The sequence below is a fragment of the Ranitomeya imitator genome, chromosome 1 (genome assembly GCF_032444005.1).
Source record: "Ranitomeya imitator isolate aRanImi1 chromosome 1, aRanImi1.pri, whole genome shotgun sequence".
Classification (NCBI taxonomy): domain Eukaryota; kingdom Metazoa; phylum Chordata; class Amphibia; order Anura; family Dendrobatidae; genus Ranitomeya; species Ranitomeya imitator.
Window position 1 is genome coordinate 777,861,354 of NC_091282.1, and position 21,433 is coordinate 777,882,786.

Genomic DNA, 21,433 nt, shown 5'->3' on the forward strand with positions numbered 1-21,433 from the left:
TTGGGGTGGTTGTAGTCAGAAGGTTATCAGTTATCCTTATCCTTTAGGTGATAACTTGCAACATTGCCACTTGCCCTTTAAGGAGCAAAGCTGCAGTGTAAAGTAGGGGTCAAAGCGTTGAGATGAAAAGGATCAGTAACCCCAGCTAAATTGCAGCCATTCGCGCCCCTTTCTGCTCTGAGTAACATCTCCATACTGAGCTGCACACAATCCATACCTCAGATAAACACTTCACATAAACTATATTCATTTGTGCATAAAATATTTTTGCCATCGAAATAAAGTCTGACATATATTACATTTTTTGGTTTAACAAAAATTTTCATACAGTCTGTACATGGAGCCGCACTGATTGTACAGGATCATACATGAACCCCCAGAACTGTACAAGACACCCCTACACAACCCCCAGGGGGCTGCGGGGAGGAACCTGCGCTGTAATATAAAAGTTATTCTGTCTTTAGTGTTATACAAGAATATAGGGGGGGGAAAAAATGATCCCCAAAAACAAGTCATCCGGATACATCTTGTTACATTTGGCAGAAATATTGTGACTGGTGATACAACTGGTTTATACATTGTATCTAAGGCACCTTAGATTGGATGCGACAGTTCATTGTTCTACATTGTCGCTGTGTACAGGAAACCTACCACATACTGACAACTAATATACAAGTCTCAGGCCCCTCAGAACTAGAACTCCCAGCAGGTTCTGACCCATGAAACACATTTTAGTTTAATCCACACCATCAGGCATGCAGCCCCTTACCATCGCTCAGAGCAATATCTGCAGACAGTTGCTTTGTTATCCTCTCAACAGTCAGTAAATGTGACACCCAGAACTAGTCTGGTTGAGACAGCCACTATTTATGGATCTATTGTCCTATATATGTCTACACTTAGTATTATGAGTGCTCAAGGGTGAACATCTGCATCCTGCACTTGGTTTAACTCTGAGAAGTGATGTCCATAGATGCCTCACTTGCCGCTGATTACTCCATGACTGGGTAGAAGTGTGATAACAAGTCAGGACAATTAATTAATCAGATCATCAACTATGGTAATTCACAAAACACCCTCTGGCACTAAGGTTACTAAGTATAGGCATAAGTTCTGTTACCAGGAGCAATTATTCTGCTGGTTCTTTGTTTCTGGGCAGTTTCTGCCCATTTTGTTTCTGCCCATTGTAGAAAAATATGAAGCATAACCAACTGTTACATACTGAACATACTGATGATCTCCTTGTAGAAGCTCTTTTTCATTTAATGTCATTTATCTTCAGTAAGCGAGTGTGGATTGTTATTGAGCTGATGATACAGAGCCTGCTTATTGACAGTTTCCAGCAACTTATATCTTCCACCTTCATACGCTTCATACAATTAGTAAGAATACTGATCTATTTGCTGACTGTAACCACTTTGTATAAAGCGGCCGCTCGCTCTGCACCATGCACCCCTATAATAACGTACACTTCTTAGAAACCCATCCGTGTCACATACCCGAACCCACAACTGGCGGCCATTTCTACACATATCCAGATCCAATTATCACTGTATACAACATCCAATGCACTGATGTGCAGAGGTCGGTAGATTCTGAAGTGATATCACATCTTATACTCTAGTCACAACCAGAGCTGCAGCACGGTTCAGCTTACCCATTACTATTGTGCAGTGATTATGAGATGCACAGGAAGCTTGTGCTGTGACTGGGGAATAAGACAACAAAATACCATCTTAACATTAGATGTAACCAGTAAAATGTTTCCAGGACTTTGCTCTACTCACATCCAAAGCTGATCCATTTTTTTTTTACGTCCGTTACCTTCAAGAAGACAAATGACGGCGATTTCAAATCTTAATTTGGCTACCACCTCACAAACCCAGCAGCGCCCACATCAGACAACATTCGCACAAGCCGCCATTACAAAAAATATATACATTTGTATCACAATATAAAACAATTGTCTGAAAACTCCAGAAAAAAGGAGCTGAAAAATATACAAATCACTTCAAAGTCACCAGGATGTAGAAAAGCAAAGGCTCGTGCGTTTCACCATTAAGGGAAGGTCAACACCGCACCGAATCCTGCAGGGAAAGCCGAGGTCACAGCATAAAACACCAAGCAAGTAAAGCGCTGGCGTCCACTGCACAAGCCCAGGGGGCACAGAGCAACAGCGGCCTATAGCAGAAATGCACCCACGCCTGCCATCATCTGCCCCACAGGCTGCCGCCATCTGCCCAGAGAGATCAAACCTCACTCTCGGGACTGGGTTAGTAAAATGAGGGGGGGGGGGGAAATTGATGCAAAATCATAAATACCATAAAAAAGTGCATTAAACATCAGATATGATTTCAGCCAGTAAAATCAGAGCTGTAGAGTAATAATACTGCTGCGTGAGCGGAGTCCACCCTCTGACACCAGCCATGTGACTGCCAGCTGCGGTGTCCCCCAGTGGTAAAAGCTTTTTCTGGCACTGGATGATGTTGGTCATGTTATAGCAGCCCAGGACCACCCAGAACTCCTCAGTCTCAGTGGTTCACCGCACGTCAGGCCCGTAGTAAATCGTCCAGCAACTTAGCTACGGTCAGATAAGGCGAGAGTTCTTCAGGAACTGGATCAGGACCTTGTAGACAAATGTGTACTGAGAGATAGTCTGCACCGTCATCATCCGCTGGTGCCGCAGCATGTCCAAAACCAGAGGGATGTCCAGCATCTGGCAGGAGAGGAGCAGACATGAAAGGGTTATTGTCGCAGATTGTTTCAGAATTTAGGCCAAAAAAGGATGTAAAAAAATGCTAAAATTAAAGAAAACTGCAGAATTTGCAACTTATTACACTTTTCCCAGAACTTGCGGCACTTTAGTTTACAAGTGTGCAGGGTGGAGAGGAGTCACGTTTCTCCAGACAGAGAAGGACAGATTTCTGCCAGAAAGCTATATAATAAGATATTATGCAAATCTCCGCATCTCAGCAAGCACTGAGCCAAATGTAAGGGAGGCGCGCCTAATAATAAATCCGTGCACTCAGACCGGCATAAAATAGTGAGATCCCAATAAATGTCTCCTCTGTTTCATTCTCTCACTCTTTGCAGATCTCCGCTTGCTGTCATGAATAGTCTTGCTTTACATAAACAGTATGTATCCTCCACAAATAACATCTCCCTCCTACTGCTACAATGTATCACTAAAAGGAAAACGTCTCTTATCCGGACTGTACAATCCGAGCAAATGAAGAGAACGTTAGGTTTGTAATAGATATTGACTGGAAACAATGTTACTACTCACTGACAGCGAAAACTAGGGACAAACAGACGCCCTGTATAGAATCGTCATTGTGACCAAATCTCACCTCATTGTGTTCCAGGCAGGCGATCATGATCTCAGACAGTATGACCACCCCCGTCCGGCCAACACCCGCGCTGCAGTGAACGAGCACAGGGGGGTTCGGACCATTGGGGTCACTTGTGCTGTTTGTGTGTCGGCGGACCGACTGGATCTCTTCTAGATAGGCTGAAAAACAGCAATGCCATGTAATAACACAAAGCATGTAAAGGGGGAAGGTAATGCTCTAGTCACAGCCAAAGCAGAACTGTCAATGCAGCTTTGGGTGTGAATGGAGTATAGGACCCGATTTAAAGGGAATGTGTCACAATTGTGAGTTTTGCATTAATAAATTATTTATTTTGAAAACAATAAAAATTGTCATGTTTAAAGCAGTAATGTATTCATTTTTTCATCAGCCACTGGGGGCAACCATTTTTATTTGCTCATAGGTAAATGTCTGAGCATGACTCTTACATACCACTAATATGGCAGCCCCCGGGCAGAGGAGACAAAAGTATTAAAATATTAATATTTTTTCAATTGTTTGAAATAAAATTGAAGAGATGACACATTCCCTGTAATTATACGTGTGTTATATGGGGATTTTAAACTTACATAGAAATCCCTTCAAGTCCTCAGGGTGTCCATGTTCGGGCCAGTCCGTGTACTGCAGGTGCCACACCGTCCTCTCCTGACCAGTCAGAAGATGTTTTATCTTGAGACCTGTGGTGGCGTAACATCCGGAGTCTGTGCGGAACCGCGTGGTGATCTTAAACCTGCCATAGGTGACGGTATTGTGCCGAGACCCCAGTCGTGGCCAATAGCGGTAACTCTTTTCTCTGCCGCCCTCCTCCAAGGGAAAGTATCACTGTTAGTACATATCTACTGATGGGGACCCAAAAACTACCCACAAAGAAGCTGCTCCTCCAAAGCAGTACACACACCGAACAAAAGCAAGTATTCATCATCAGATACAGAAGAAATACTAAAGAAAGGACACCCTCACTACTCTTATACTCCAGAGCTGCCGCTCACTATTCTGCTGGTGCAGTCAATGTGTACAAATATTACATTACAGATCCTGAGTTACATCCTGTTTTATACTCCAGAGCTGTACTCACTATTCTGCTGGTGCAGTCACTGTGTACATACATTACATTACAGATCCTGAGTTACATCCTGTATTATACTCCAGAGCTGCGCTCACTATTCTGCTGGTGCAGTCACTGTGTACGTACATTATATTACTGATCGCGAGTTACATCCTGTATTATACTCCAGAGCTGCGCTCGCTATTCTGCTGGTGCAGTCACTGTATACATACATTATATTACTGATCCTGAGTTACATCCTGTATTATACTTTAGAGCTGCACTCACCATTCTGCTGGTGGAGTCACTGTGTACATACATTACTGATCCTGAGTTACATCCTGTATTATACCCCAGAGCTGCACTCACTATTCTGCTGGTGCAATCACTATGTACATACATTACATTACTGATCCTGAGTTACATCCTGTATTATACTCCAGAGCTGCACTCACTATTCTGCTGGTGCAGTCACTGTGTACATACATTACTGATCCTGAGTTACATCCTGTTTTATACTCCAGAGCTGCATTCACTATTCTGCTGGTGCAGTCACTGTGTACATACATTACATTACTGATCCTGAGTTGCATCCTGTATTATACTCCAGGGCTGCACTCACTATTCTGCTGGTGCAGTCACTGTGTACATACATTACTGATCCTGTACTGATCCTGAGTTACATCCTGTATTATACTCCAGGGCTGCACTCACTATTCTGCTGGTGCAGTCACTGTGTACATACATTGCATTACTGATCCTGAGTTACATCCTGTATTATACTCCAGAGCTGCACTCACTATTCTGCTGGTACAGTCACTGTGTACATACATTACATTACTGATCCTGAGTTACATCCTGTATTATAATCCAGAGCTGCACTCACTATTCTGCTGGTGCAGTCACTGTGTACATACATTACTGATCCTGTACTGATCCTGAGTTACATCCTGTATTATACTCCATGGCTGCACTCACTATTCTGCTGGTGCAGTCACTGTGTACATACATTACTGATCCTGTACTGATCCTGAGTTACATCCTGTATTATACTCCAGGGCTGCACTCACTATTCTGCTGGTGCAGTCACTGTGTACATACATTACATTACTGATCCTGAGTTACATCCTGTATTATACTCCAGAGCTGCACTCACTATTCTGCTGGTGCAGTCACTGTGTACATACATTACATTACTGATCCTGAGTTACATCCTGTATTATACTCCAGGGCAGCACTCACTATTCTGCTGGTGCAGTCACTGTGTACATACATTACATTACTGATCCTGAGTTACATCCTGTATTATACTCCAGAGCTGCACTCACTATTCTGCTGGTGCAGTCACTGTGTACATACATTACATTACTGATCCTGAGTTATATCCTGTATTATACTCCAGAGCTCCACTCACTATTCTTCTAGTGCAGTCACTTGTACATACAATACATTACTGATCCTGAGTTACATCCTGTAGTATACTCCAGAGCTGCACTCACTATTCAGTTAGTTGATATATAAAAAACAGTCAGCAAGCTTGAGGATAGATACCCCCTAAAATCTAATCTACGCTGCTATAATGCGGGGGGCACATGACCTCCCAGGACTCACCTCCTCCAATGTTACCATTGCGATAATGGCGACCCCCTGCTCCCACACCATCTGCCAGAAGTCTTGGCACGTGTTCTGCAGAGGACCCTGTGTGGCGATATAATCCCACTCCACGCCGCCGACCGCCACCTGTGGAAATGTTCACCAGAGCTGGCGGATCAGACAGACAAGCAGTCGATATTGTGGAGATTCCCATAAATGAAGCAGGTAATCGGGCGATACCTTTATGTGTGAGGCGTTGATATAACCCGTGTTGTTCTCCTTCGTTGGCACCAGCTCCACCCGGGTGTCGTCATATGGCAGAACGTCCTGGAAGCGGTTGCGCTCTGCATTTTCGGGGAGTCGTGCTATGGTGCACTCCGTGTCCGGCAGCCGCTTCTTTGGGGTCTGCTCATACTCGGTGAAGACCATCCCCTGCTCCAGCCGCTCCTCCAGGAGTTTACACTGAGAGAAGGAGAGAATCAATCACTATTCTATCACTTGCCATTTACACTATCTCTGCTTGCTGTCAGTAAACACAAACTCCTGGTACAAACCAAAAATATACTACTGCTGAGGGTTTGCTACAGTCTAATCCCTGCAGCCAATCTTCTGGGAGCAGAACAGATCAACACAAACGTCTCCTATCCTGATAGTTTGATACATTTTGCCTGCACTCATACATTGTACCATTCAGGATTCAAGGCTTTTAGATCAGTGAATAAAACTAATAAACCCTCTGATGTGACATTTATTAGTTTACATCTGCAAAAGTAAATCAGGATCTTGTAAATGGTGAGGAATGAAACATGACGTCTACCAGAAAGGAGCAGAAGGTGATCGACATCCTATGTAGGCGACATCCACGTGTGCCACCTGTTTCCGGCCCGCACTCCTCACCCTCAAATAGGAGGCTGTCAGGAGCCGCCTGCTGGTCCATGCATTGGGGTCTGCACTCAGACAGTGACACTGATATCCGGCATACAGAAATCTGGCACTCGTCCCAAATTCCACATTTTGGCCCCGTACTGACGGTAATTACCCTCTCATCGTTTGACGCCCGGGCCGGCTCCTCCCGCTCGTCGTCCAGCAGGGGCATCCGGGGCGCGGTTAACCCATTCCAAGCTGCCAGTTTCAGGGGCCCCATTTTTTTAGCTTCTGTGCGATTTCCCTTCTTTATTCCCTGCAAGTAAGAAAAATTAACATAAATTAAATTGAAGGCTCAGATTACACCCCCCACCCTTTAACGAACCACCTCAGGTGATGCTATGCACAGGTAAGCCATGGATCTCCCACCACGTCATACATGTAGCCACACTCTAGTCACATCCAAAGCTGCACCCTCAGTCCTGTTACTTTGCTATTGCCAGAATGTTGCACAAATGACCAACGTTTACTGGGAGATTTTCTGGGAATGTCCTTTATTCTCAGGGTCCGGCTCTCACATCTCACCTACTGTCATCTCTACTGTGATGCAATGTGGGGGACGCAGTTTTCACAATATGCTCAATGTATCTCTCACCATACATTGCTGAAGCATCCAAGGCAACTCCAGCATGCAGCTTTGGATGTGACAGGAGTAGACGTTTGCACTGATGGTTTGCACCTCGCCATATGATTATGTATCTAAATGATGGCGGGGGGGGGGGGGGGGGGTGAAGGTGGCTCGTACTCACTCCTGAGGGTGGTAGTCCCTCTACAATATCCTTCTTTCCAGACAGGACGTCGGACACGGGTCTTTTCTTCACAGGCTCCTTCTTGGTTCGGTACCGGACAGTAACAGCTGTGAGGTCCGACTCCGATACTGAGGGTGGGATAGATCCGTTGTTCCTCCTGCCGGTCAGATGTTCTCCCCCAAACTGTATGGGGCTGATGGCGGTCACCCGGCGCTCCTTCTCCGCCTCGGGAATCCTGTGCTCGTAGATGTGGAGATGATTGACAGGCATGGTGCTGTAGGGGTAGCTGGACTCGGACTCATCCGTGCAGGTCTCCATCACTGGCCTCAGTTGGGATCGGTCGTATATCGGCGTCTGGGATACGTTGGTGCTGCCATCTTCATCATTGTCCTCATCATCCTCGCTGCTGTGGATGAGCATGGTGGCGTCGGACAGAGACTTCTTGTGGCCATATCGCCCCCTCTCGTGCTCGCCGCCCTGCTCCTCCTTCGCGCGCTCAATGTAAACATTGCTCTGCGAGTCGGTTGGCATGACCCGTTGAGATGCCACGTTGGCCGCGGAGGAAGACATGGCGCGCTCCTTCACCCGCATCCCCTCAAAGCTGTGGGTAATCCCTGCTATTTCGATGCTGTTCCTCTTCTGTAGCTGCGCGTGACGGGCAGCGGTCAGTGGCTCGCTGACTTCCTGAAGGGAATGAGCCACGGGCAAACTGTCCTCCTGGAACATCTGGACAGAGTGGTGGACGCGCCTGGTGATCAGATCTGGGTTACTACTGCTCGTATGGTGGCGGGTCAGATCCGGGGTGCTGTTGGCTGGCCGCGGGTAAGGATAGGGGGGTGGAGGGCGATACACCTGGGTCTTCATGATGTTGGAGGGTGTGTAGTCCTGAGACTGAAGCTGGACGTTAGTCAGCTCTGGGACGCTGACTGCACCCACCACTGGGCGGCGTTCTGCCTGGTACGGGTAGGGCGACTGGCTGTGGAAACTATAGTTTAGGTTGAACGGGTAATGATGAGACTGAGGTGAAGCGAACTGTGCATGCTCACGGATCTCCGGCTGGCTGTACACCAGGGCGTCCGCTCGGCTGTAGGCGTAAGAGTTGCCGATGTTGAGGTTCCGCATTGAGTGGCTCTGCCGCTCCGTGTGCATTATCCCGCGGTTCAGCTGCCTCATGACCGTCTCGTAATCCGGCGTAGGGCGATAGGAGGGTGGGATGAGGGCGCTGTGCCGGTGGGACGGGATGTACTCCTGCCTCATGATGTCGCTGCCTGTGATGCTGGGATTGGAGGACATGGGCGATGGCTGCATGTAGTGCTGCTGGGTGTTCAGAGAGTTGGTGCTGTGGGCGCTGTACACACTGCCGTTCCGGATTCTGCCACTGTAGTCATGCGGGCTGCGATCAAGGCTCGTCTGGGAGTGATAGTAAAAACCGTTCTGATTGCTGACGAAGACTGGAAGATTGTCTGCAACCAACAAAGGAAAAAAAAGATTAAAACTGAGCACAACATATTTCTGGAGGCTTTAGTGGGAGCTGGCTGGCGATGCATCCATGAGCTACTCACAAATCTGCAGAAAATGAGCTCCAATTAATAAAATGGAGAGGATGGATTGTACGGCGAGTTATTGCTCCATGGTATCAGGGGATTGGTCAGCAAAGGTTATCAGGAGGGCGACTAAACATGGACACCTGATTGTATCTTACTAATTATATATAATCGAGCAATGTATGTCTGTGCAGTAATGGATTACAACCCTACTTGCATGCTATTGCTATCTGTTATCAGCCACCACAAGATTAGAAAAGGCTCTCATGACAAAAACAATAGCGCAGTCAAAGCAAATAGTGGCGGTTACCCTGTGAGGAGGTGTAGGGCTCGCTGTAGTGTCCATTGTAATGCAGCTGAGGAGGGGGGATCATATATGGCTGGTGCTTGGGCTGCAAGATACAAATAATACCAACTGTTACCAAATATCATGTGCCGAATACCCCAACATCAGCTCATCACCTATCACTGTTGACAACCAGCCCGGACATGTGAGAGGTTGTCAGCCCTGCCCCCTGATGGCGACATCACTGAGAGGTTGTCAGCCCTGCCCCCTGGTGGTGACATCACTGAGAGGTTGTCAGCCCTGCCCCCTGGTGGTGACGTCACTGAGAGGTTGTCAGCCCCGGACCCCTGGTGGTGACATCACTGAGGGGTTGTCAGCCCTGCCCCCTGGTGGTGACATCACTGAGAGGTTGTCAGCCCTGCCCCCTGGTGGTGACATCACTGAGAGGTTGTCAGCCCCGAACCCCTGGTGGCGACATCACTGATAGGTTGTCAGCTCCGCCCCCTGGTGGTGACTATATAGTGAGATACCAGGATACAACGTACAGTTGTGCTCAAAAGTTTACATACACCCACAGAATTTTTGCTTTCTTGGCCTTTTTTCAGAGAATATGAATGATAACACCAAACCTTTTTCTCCACTCATGGTTAGTGGTTGGGTGAAGCCATTTATTGCCAAACTACTGTGTTTTCTCTTTTTAAATCATAATGACAACCCAAAACATCCAAATGACCCTGATCAAAAGTTCACATACCATGGTGATTTTGGTCTGATACCATGCACAGAAGTTGACACAAATAGGTATGACTGGCTACTAAAGGCAACATCCTCACCTGTGACTTGTTTTCATCTAATCAGTGTGTGTGCATAAAAGCTGAGTGAGTTTCTGGGATCCAGACAGACTCTTGCATCTTTCATCCAGCCACTGACGTTTTTGGATTGTGAGTCATGGGGAAAGCAAAAGAATTGTCAACGGATCTATGGGAAAAGGTAGTTGAACTGTATAAAACAGGAAAGGGATACAAAAAGATATCCAAGGAATTGATAATGCCAGTCAGCAACGTTCAAACTGTGATTAACAAATGGAAAATCAGGGGCTCTGTAAAAACAAAACTATGGTCAGGTAGACCAACAAAAATGTTGACTCAACTGCCAGGAAAATTGTTCAGGATGCAAAGAAAAACCCACAAATAACATCAGCTGAAATACAAGACTCTCTGAAAACTAGCGGTGTGGCTGTTTCAAGGTGCACAATAAGGAGGCACTGGAAGAAAAATGGGGTGCATGGTTGAGTCGCCAGAAGAAAGACATTACTGCGCAAATGCCACAAAGTATCTCGCCTACAATATGCAAAACAGCACAGAGACAAGCCTCAAAACTTCTGGAACAAGGTAATTTGGGAGTGATGAGACCAAAATTGAACTTTTTGGGCACAACCATAAACCTTTGGAGAAAGGTCAACAAGGCCTATGATGAAAAGAATACCATTCCTACTGTAAAGCATGGAGGTGGATCGCTGATGTTTTGGGGATGTGTGGGCTACAAAGACACAGGAAATTTGGTCTAAGTTGAGGGAAAGGTGAATGCAGCACGTTATCAGCAAATACTGGAGGCAAATTTGCTCTCATTAGCCCAGAAGCTGCGTATGGGATTTACTTGGATGTTCCAACATCAAAATGATCCAAAACACAAGGCCAAGTCGACCTGTCATTTGCTACAGCAGAACAAAGTGAAGGTTCTGGAGTGGCCATCTCAGTCTCCTGATCTCAATATCATTGAGCCACTCTGGGGAGATCTCAAGCGCGCAGTTAATGCGAGACAGCCCAGGATTTTACAGAACTGGAGGCTTCTTGCAAAGCAGAGTGGGCAACTTTACCATCTGAGAAAAAAAAAAAAAAATCTTTATTTTTATATAGCGCTAACATATTCCGCAGCGCTTTACAGTTTGCACACATTAACAACGCTGTCCCCAATGGGGCTCGCAATCTAAATTCCCTATCAGTACGTCTTTGGAATGTGGGAGGAAACCGAAGTACCCGGAGGAAACCCACGCAAACACGGAGAGAACATACAAACTCTTTGCAGATGTCCTTGGTGGGGTTTGAACCCAGGACTCCAGCGCTGCAAGGCTGCTGTGCTAACCACTAAGCCACCATGCTGCCCGAAAATAAAGAAACTCATCCACAACTACCACAAAAGACTTCAAGTGGTCATTGATGTTACACGGTATTAAGAAATGGGGTATGTGAACTTTTGATCAAGGTCATTTGGATGTTTTGGGCTGTCATTATGATTTAAAAAGAGAAAACACAGTAGCTTGACAATAAATGGCTTCACCCAACCACTAACCATGAGTAAAGAAAAAGTAATAATAATTATATAATTATAATTCATATTCTCTGAAAAAAAGCCAAGAAAGCAAATATTCTGCCGGGGTATGTAAACTTTTGAGCACAACTATAAGTGGCAGTAACTCTGCTGTCTTTCATACACGTCTGCTCTCACCAGGGACATTCGGCTTGATGATCGCCGCCGCACCGGATTCACCGCCTGAGTTTGCCTGGAATAAAATAAATATTAATTATTAATCATGTTGTATATGAAAAATGTAAATATTCACTGACAGCAAGCAGCAAAGTGGAGGCCAGCAAAACAAATATACTAGTAACAGTGCATCCTCAGAACAGGACACCATGAGGCAGCACAGTACACACACGCTGGATTAAGCTTCTACCTGCTGCGTGGTAGAACTATAAGTGCCAGCATACTGCGATGGAGCGCGACTCTGGCCAGATGGAAAACCCTATGCCGGCTGCACCCAACAAGGCAGCCATGCTCTCACATGCGGTGTGTAAGCGCTGGGTACAGAGCATGCAGCCCCCGCCGTTCACATCTCACCCTTTAGGAAGTGACGGGCGCAACAGAATAGGAAAACGTTGGAAGGAAAGAAGAGCGGAAGATTTCGGAGCAGAGTCCACAGTAGGAGGATCAGAGGAATCACTGAGGACAAACAGACGGACAGGTCAGGAGGAAGCACAGGGACAATGTTGAAATATTCTGTGCTGCTGCAGCCTAAAGCATGACCCAACGGCTTCACTATCCCCTAATAATGATGGTCATAAGGGTTGTCGCCAAGTTTTCCCAACGTTACACTTAGTGTCTTGGTTTTAAAAAAAAAAAATCTTAAAGGGACAGTCCTTAAAATTATCACAAAGAAAGCCGCAGATGTCTGATTTTGGTATCTCATTTGCTATCAAGATCTCCACTTGTTGACAGTGAATGAGAACATCTGTTTGTAGCATTTCTCTGAGCTTCAGCTCTTCTCTACAGTGGGTACGGAAAGTATTCAGACCCCTTTACATTTTTCACTCTTTGTTTCATTGCAGCTATTTGGTATATTCAAAAAAGTTCATTTTTTTCTCATTAATGTACACTCTGCACCCCATCTTGACTGAAAATAACCCAAAAATGTAGTCATTTTTTAAAATCTATTAAAAAAGAAAAACTGAAATATCACATGGTCATAAGTATTCAGACCCTTTGCTCAGTATAGAGTAGAAGCACCTTTTGAGCTAGTATAGCCATGAGTCTTCTTGGGAATGATGCAACAAGTTTTCCACACCTGGATTTCGGGATCATCTGCCGTTCTTCCTTGCAGATCCTCTCCTGTTAGTCTTATAATAATCTTCATTTTTATATAGCGCTAACATATTTCGCAGCGCTTTACAGTTTGCACACATTATCAGCGCTGCCCCCAATGGGGCTCACAATCTAAATTCCCTATCAGTATGTCTTTTGGAATGTGGGAGGAAACCGGAGTACCCGGAGGAAACCCACGCAAACACGGGGAGAACATACAAACTCCTTGCAGATGTTGTCCTTAATGGAATTTGAACCCAGGACTCCAGCGCTGCAAGGCTGTTTTGCTAACCCTGTTCACATGTGAGGGCAGCTTGAAAAGCTCATGTGATCCAGTCCATATTCACCCCCCCACTCAGGGAGCAGGAGCAGACTACAAGTTAGCTATTTCTGTAAGTTTTCTCCTGTTTATTTTATACTGTTTTGCATAGTTGTATGTCTTTTTATTACCATATTTTTATACCTTTTTCTTTACTGTAATCACTGAACCTTTTTGTATTAAAGCATAAAACTTTAACCCCTCCATGACCCAGCCTATTTTGACCTTAATGACCTGGCCGTTTTTTGCAATTCTGACCAGTGCACCCTTATGAGGTAATAACTCAAACACTTCAACGGATCCTAGCGGTTCTGATAATGTTTTTTCATGACCTATTGGGCTTCATGTTAGTGGTAAATTTAGGTTGATAATTTTTGCGTTTATTTGTGAAAAAAATGGAAATTTGGCTAAAATTTTAAAATTTTCGCAATTTTCAAATTTTTAATTTTTCTGTTAAACAAGAGAGTTATGTGACACAAAATAGTTAATAAATAACATTACCCACATGTCTACTTTACATCAGCACAATTTTGGAAACAAAATTTTCTTTTGCTAGGAAGTTATAAGGGTTAAAATTTGACCAGCGATTTCTCATTTTTACAACGAAATTTACAAAACCATTTCTTTTAAGGACCACCTCACATTTGAAGTCAGTTTGAGGGGTCTATATGGCTGAAAATACCCAAAAGTGACACCAGTCTAAAAACTGCACCCCTCAAGGTACTCAAAACCACATTCAAGAAGTTTATTAACCCTTCAGGTGCTTCACAGCAGCAGAAGCAACATGGAAGGAAAAAATGAACATTTAACTTTTTAGTCACAAAAATGATCTTTTAGCAACAATTTTTTTATTTTCCCAAAAAATAAAAAGAGAAACTGGACCTCAAAAGTTATTGTACAATTTGTCCTGAGTACGCCGATACCCCATATGTGGGGGGGAACCACTGTTTGGGCGCACGACAGGGCTCGGAAGGGAAGGAGCGCCATTTGACTTTTTCAATGAAAAATTGGCTCCAATCTTTAGCGGACACCATGTCGCGTTTGGAGAGCCCCTGTGTGCCTAAACATTGGAGCTCCCCCACAAGTGACCCCATTTTGGAAACTAGACACCCCAAGGAGCTTATCTAGATGCATAGTATGCACTTTGAACCCCCAAGTGCTTCACAAATTGATCCGTAAAAATGAAAAAGTACTTTTTTTTCACAAAAAAATTCTTTCAGCCTCAATTTGTTCATTTCCACATGGGCAACAGGATAGATCCTAAAATTTATTGGGCAATTTCTCCTGAGTACAGTGATACCTCACATGTGGGGGTAAACCACTGTTTGGGCACATGGCAGGGCTCGGAAGGGAAGGAGCGCCATTTGACTTTTGAATGAAAAATTAGCTCCAATCGTTAGCGGACACCATATCGCGCTTGGAGAGCCCCTATGTGCCTAAACATTGGAGCTCCCCCACAAGTGACCCCATTTTGGAAACTAGACCCCCCCAAGGAGCTTATCTAGATGCATAGTGAACACTTTGAACCCCCAGGTGCTTCACAAATTGATCCGTAAAAATGAAAAAGTACTTTTTCACAAAAAATTTATTTTAGGCTCAATTTGTTCATTTCCACATGGGCAACAGGATAAAATGGATCCTAAAATCTATTGGGCAATTTCTCCTGAGTACACTGATACCTCACTTGTGGGGGTAAACCACTGTTTGGGCACATGGCAGGGCTCGGAAGGGAAGGAGCGCCATTTGACTTTTTCAATGAAAAATTAGCTCCAATGATTAGCGGACACCATGTCGCGTTTGGAGAGCCCCTGTGTGCCTAAACATTGGAGCTCCCCCACATGTGACCCTATTTTGGAAACTAGACCTCCCATGGAACTAATCTAGATGTGTGGTGACCACTTTAAACCCCCAAGTGCTTCACAGAAATTTGTAACGCAGAGCTGTGAAAATAAAAAATCATTTTTCTTTCCTCAAAAATTATTTTTTAGCCCACAAGTTTTTATTTTCACAAGAGTACGCTGATACCCCATATGTGGGGGTAAACCACTGTTTGGGCACACGTCGGGTCTCAGAAGGGAAGTAGTGACTTTTGAAATGCAGACTCTGATGGAATGGTCTGCGGGCGTCACGTTGCGTTTGCAGAGCCCCTGATGTGCCTAAACAGTAGAAATCCCCATCAAGTGACACCATTTTGGAAACTAGACCCCCCAAGGAACTTAACTAGAAATTTGGTGAGCACTTTGAACCCCCAAGTGCTTCACAGAAGTTTACAACGCAGAGCCGTGAAAATAAAAAATCATTTTTCTTTCCTCAAAAATGATGTTTTAGCAAGCCATTTTTCTATTTTCGCAAAGGTAACAGGAGAAATTGGACCCCAATAATTGTTGCCCAGTTTGTCCTGAGTATGCTGGTGCTGGTACCCCTTATGTGGGGGTAAACCACTGTTAGGGCTCGGAAGGGAGGGAGCACCATTTGACTTTTTGAACGCAAGATTGGCTGGAATCAATGGTGGCGCCGTGTTGCGTTTGGAGACCCCTGATGTGCCTAAACACTGGAAACCCCTCAATTCCAACTCCAACACTAACCCCAACACACCCCTAACCCTAATCCCAACTCTAGCCATAACCCTAATCACAACCCTAACCCCAACACACCCCTAACCACAACCCCCACACCCCTAACCCTAATCCCAACCCTAACCACAACCCTAACCCCAACACACCCCTAACCATAACCCTAACCACAAGCCTAATCTTAACCCTATTTCCAAACCTAGCCCTAATTCCAACCCTAACCCTATGTGCCCACGTTGCGGATTCGCGTGAGATTTTTCCGCAGCATTTTTGAAAAACCCGCAAGTGAAAGGCACTGCGTTTTACCTGCGGATTTACCGCAGATTTCCAGTGTTTTTTGTGCGGATTTCACCTGCGGATTCCTATTGAGGAACAGGTGTAAAACACTGAGGAATCCGCACAAAGAATTGACATGCTGCGAAAATACAACACAGCGTTTCCATGCGGTATTTTCCGCACCATGGGCACAGCGGATTTGGTTTTCCATAGGTTTACATGGTACTGTAAACCTGATGGAAAACTGCTACGAATCCGCAGCGGCCAATCCGCTGCGGATCCGCAGCCAAATCTGCACTGTGTGCACATAGCCTAATTCTAACCCTAGTTCTAACCCTAATTCTAGCCCTAACCCTAGCCGAAAAAATAAATAAAGAAAGAAATATTTTCTTTATTTTATTATTGTCCCTACCTATGGGGGTGATAAAGGGGGGGGGTTCATTTACTATTTTTTTTATTTTGATCACGGTGATAGGTTTTATCACAGTGATCAAAATGTACCTAGAACGAATCTACCTGGAAGATGGCGGCACCCATGGAGAAGACGGACAGACACCGGGAGGCTCGGTAAGTATGAGGGGGCGGGATCGGCGCACGGGGGGGGGGGGGGGGTTTGGATTGGAGCACGGCGGGGGTGGATCGTAGCACGGGGGGAGCGGACAGGAGTACGGGGGAGCAGACAGGAGGACGGAGGGGAGGAGATCGGATCGGTGGCGGGGGCAGATCGCGGTCTCCAGCCATGGCTGATGCTATTGCAGCATCGGTCGGCCATGGCTGGATTGTTATATTTCACCAATTTTCATTGCTGAAATATTACTATTGCTCTGATTGAAAGTGAAACGTCACTTTCAACAGCCAATCAGAGCGATCGTAGCCACGGGTCAGACTGGCACAGGTTTTCATGATGCATACGCTGCGTCAAAGGTCGGGAAGGGGTTAACAGTTGAACCTTGTATGTTCTAAAGAATCCATAGCCTAAGGTTTGTGAGCTTTATGAATGGTAGACAGTATTAGTAATATTTCCGGGACTCATCGCCCGTGTATTCGGTGAGTGGTGGCAGCGTGTATGAGCGGGTGTGTGGCCTGGGTCGGTGTGTGATTTATTCTCCCATTACAGCATAGGACAGAGGTTGAATGCTGGATGGAGAGTGGGGAGATAGATTAACCATTGCAGGCAAAACCCCAAGTCACGTGCTGAGAGCGGTCATGTGACAAAATGGTAGCAGCACGGAGAGCGATCCGTGACAGTTCCGTCAGATTGGATGGTGAACGTTGGAGGACAGCTATTTTCAGGTCTCTCCAGAGATGCTAAATTGGGTTTAGGTCAGGACTCTGGCTGGGCCAGTCAAGAATGGTCACAGAGCTGTTCTGAAGCCACTCCTTTACTATTTTAGCTGTGTGCTTAGGGTCATTGTCTTGTTGGAAGGTGTACCTTCGGCCAAGTCTGAGGTCCAGAGCACTCTGGAAGAGGTTTTCATCCAGGATTTCTCTGTACTTGGCCGCATTCATGTTTCCTTCAATGACAACCAGTCATCCTGTCCCTGCAGCTGAAAAACACCCTCATAGCATAATGCTGCCACCACGTTTCACTGTTGGGATTGTATTGGGCAGGTGATGAGCAGTGCCTGGTTTTCTCCACACATACCGCTTAGAATTATCACCAAAAAGGTCTATCTTCGTCTCATCGGACCAGAGAATCTTATTTATCATAGTCTGGGAGTCCTTCAAGCGTTTTTTAGCAAACTCTATGCAGGACTTCATATGTCTTGCACTGAGGAGAGGCTTCCGTCAGGCCACTCTGCCATAAAGGCCCGACTGGTGGACGGCTGCAGTGATAGGTGACTTTGTGGAACTTGTTCCCATCTCCCCACTGCATCTCTGGAGCTCAGCCACAGTGATCTTGGGCAGGGGTGTCAAACTGCATTCCTCGAGGGCTGCAAACAGGTCATGTTTTCAGGATTTCCTTGTACTGCACAGGTGATAATTTAATCACCAACTCATTATTTGTGTAGGTTATTAAATTATCACCTGTGCAGTACAAGGAAATCCTGAAAACATGACCTGTTTGCAGCCCTCGAGGAATGCAGTTTGACACCCCTGATCTTGGTATTCTTCTTCACCTCTCTCACCAAGGCTCTTTTCCCACGATTGCTCTGTTTGGCTGGACGGCCAGGCCTAGGAAGACTTCTGGTGGTCCCAAACTTCTTCCATTTAAGGATTATGGAGGCCATTGTGCTCTTAGGAGCCTTGAGTACTGCAGAAATTCTGTTGTAACCTTGTCCAGATCTGTGCCTTGCCACAATTCTGTGTCTGAGCTCCTTGGCCTGTTCCTTTGACCTCATGATTCTCATTTGGTCTGACGTGCACTGTGAGCTGTGAGGTCCAAATCAAGTCCTATCAGTTTAATTAAGCACAGCTGGAGGATCACAAGGAAAAGGACAGCATGTGACTTACATATGAGTGTCTGATCAAAGAGTCTGAATACTTATGACCATGTGATATTTCAGTTTTTCTTTTTTATTAAATTTGCAAAAATTTCTACATTTCTGTTCTTTTTTCAGTGAAGATGGGGTGCAGAGTGTACATTAATGAGAAAAAAAAACTTTTTTGAATTTACCAAATGGCTGCAATGAAACAAAGAGTTAAAAATTTAAAGGGGTCTGAATACTTTCCGTACCCACTGTATAACTGGGTCATTTATCAACTTACAGGTTGCAGTTCATTCTGTAGAATTTGTGCCTGGCCACGCACATCCTCCACACGTACTTAGCAGTTTCCATGTCATCCTAACAGAACAAAACAGGAAAGGTTATTGGAAAGCGAAACACAGATGACTCAACCCCGAGTTGCAGCCAAAGACCCCCACATTATGTCCTGTATTGTACCACAGAACTGTACTCACCATTCTATTGGTGCAGTCACTGTGTACATACATTACATCCTGTATTATACTCCAGAGCTGAACTCACTATTCTGCTGGTGCAGTGAGTGTGTACATAGATAAATTACTGATCCTGTGTAACATCCTGCATTATACTCCAGAGCTGCACTCAGCATTCTGCTGGTGCATTCACTGTGTACATACATTACTGATCCTGAGTTACATCCTGTATTATACTCCAGAGCAACACTCGATATTCTGCTGGTGCAGTCACTGTGTACATACATTACTGATCCTGAGTTACATCCTGTATTATACTCCAGAGCAACACTCGCTATTCTGCTGGTGCATTCACTGTGTACATACATTACTGATCCTGAGTTACATCCTGTATTATACTCCAGAGCAACACTCGATATTCTGCTGGTGCAGTCACTGTGTACATACATTACTGATCCTGAGTTACATCCTGTATTATACTCCAGAGCAACACTCGCTATTCTGCTGGTGCATTCACTGTGTACATACATTATATTACTGATCCTGAGTTACATCCTGTATTATACTCCAGAGCTGCACTCACTATTCTGCTGGTGCATACACTGTGTACATACATTACTGATGCTGAGTTACATCCTGTATTATACCCCATAGCTGCACTCACTATTCTGCTGGTGCAGTCACTGTGTACATACATTACATTACTCATCCTGAGTTACATCCTGTATTATACCCCATAGCTGCACTCACTATTCTGCTGGTGCAGTCACTGTGTACATACATTACATTACTCATCCTGAGTTACATCCTGTATTATACCCCATAGCTGCACTCACTATTCTGCTGGTGCAGTCACTGTGTACATACATTACATTACTCATCCTGTACTGATCCTGAGTAGAGTTGAGTGACTTTGCGCCGGCCGATCAGCTTGATCGGTGCTCCAGCTGCATGTGTCGCGGCCGTGTCACAGTCATGACACATGCATGGATAGCCTGTTTGTTGGGCTCTCCATGCATGTGTTGTGACTGTCACACAGCCATGACACAAGCATCTGTGGCGTCGATCAGCTGATTGGCCAGTGCGATCCAGGATGCTGGGTTTCCACTGCAGCTTATTCTGCAAGCGCTATAGCTTGCCGAATAATCTATAATCCTGAGTTACATCCTGTATTATACTCCAGAGCTGCACACACTATTCTGCTGGTGCATTCACTGTGTACATACATTACATTACTGATCCTGAGTTACATCCTGTATTATACCCCATAGCTGCACTCACTATTCTGCTGGTGCAGTCACTGTGTACATACATTACATTACTGATCCTGAGTTACATCCTGTATTATACTCCAGAGCTGCACTCACTATTCTGCTGGTGCATACACTGTGTACATACATTACTGATCCTGAGTTACATCCTGTATTATACCCCATAGCTGCACTCACTATTCTGCTGGTGCAGTCACTGTGTACATACATTACATTACTCATCCTGTACTGATCCTGAGTAGAGTTGAGTGACTTTGCGCCGGCCGATCAGCTTGATCGGTGCTCCAGCTGCATGTGTCGCGGCCGTGCCACAGTCATGACACATGCATGGATAGCCTGTTTGTTGGGCTCTCCATGCATGTGTTGTGACTGTCACACAGCCATGACACAAGCATCTGTGGCGTCGATCAGCTGATTGGCCAGTGCGATCCAGGATGCTGGGTTTCCACTGCAGCTTATTCTGCAAGCGCTATAGCTTGCCGAATAATCTATAATCCTGAGTTACATCCTGTATTATACTCCAGAGCTGCACACACTATTCTGCTGGTGCAGTCACTGTGTACATACATTACTGACCCGGAGTTACATCCTGTATTATACCCCAGAGCTGCACTCACTATTCTGCTGGTGCAGTCACTGTGTACATACATTACTGACCCGGAGTTACATCCTGTATTATACTCCAGAGCTGCACTCAATATTCTGCTGGTGCAGTCACTGTGTACATACATTACATTACTGATCCTGGGTTACATCCTGTATTATACCCCAGAGCTGCACTCACTATTCTGCTGGTGCAGTCACTGTGTACATACATTACATTACTGATCCTGAGTTACATCCTGTATTATACTCCAGAGCTGCACTCACTATTCTGCTGGTGCAGTCACTGTGTACATACATTACATTACTGATCCTGGGTTACATCCTGTATTATACCCCAGAGCTGCACTCACTATTCT

At 45.3% G+C, this 21,433-nt stretch overlaps 1 protein-coding gene across 1 annotated transcript in view; it reads right to left on the reverse strand.

Annotated features, from left to right (window-relative positions):
* Positions 1-223: 223 nt before the first annotated feature.
* Positions 224-21,433, reverse strand: part of PTPN21 (protein tyrosine phosphatase non-receptor type 21) — a 62,432-nt gene continuing 41,222 nt past the window's right edge. The window contains exons 10-19 of the mRNA XM_069736442.1: positions 19,029-19,105; positions 12,018-12,072; positions 9,537-9,618; positions 7,683-9,145; positions 7,049-7,189; positions 6,250-6,471; positions 6,028-6,156; positions 3,941-4,175; positions 3,351-3,511; positions 224-2,716 (exon numbers count right to left, since the gene is read on the reverse strand). Of these exons, the coding sequence (XP_069592543.1) occupies positions 2,588-2,716; positions 3,351-3,511; positions 3,941-4,175; positions 6,028-6,156; positions 6,250-6,471; positions 7,049-7,189; positions 7,683-9,145; positions 9,537-9,618; positions 12,018-12,072; positions 19,029-19,105 (2,694 nt within the window). The 3' untranslated portion in view covers positions 224-2,587. The remainder of the gene's footprint in view (positions 2,717-3,350; positions 3,512-3,940; positions 4,176-6,027; positions 6,157-6,249; positions 6,472-7,048; positions 7,190-7,682; positions 9,146-9,536; positions 9,619-12,017; positions 12,073-19,028; positions 19,106-21,433) is intronic.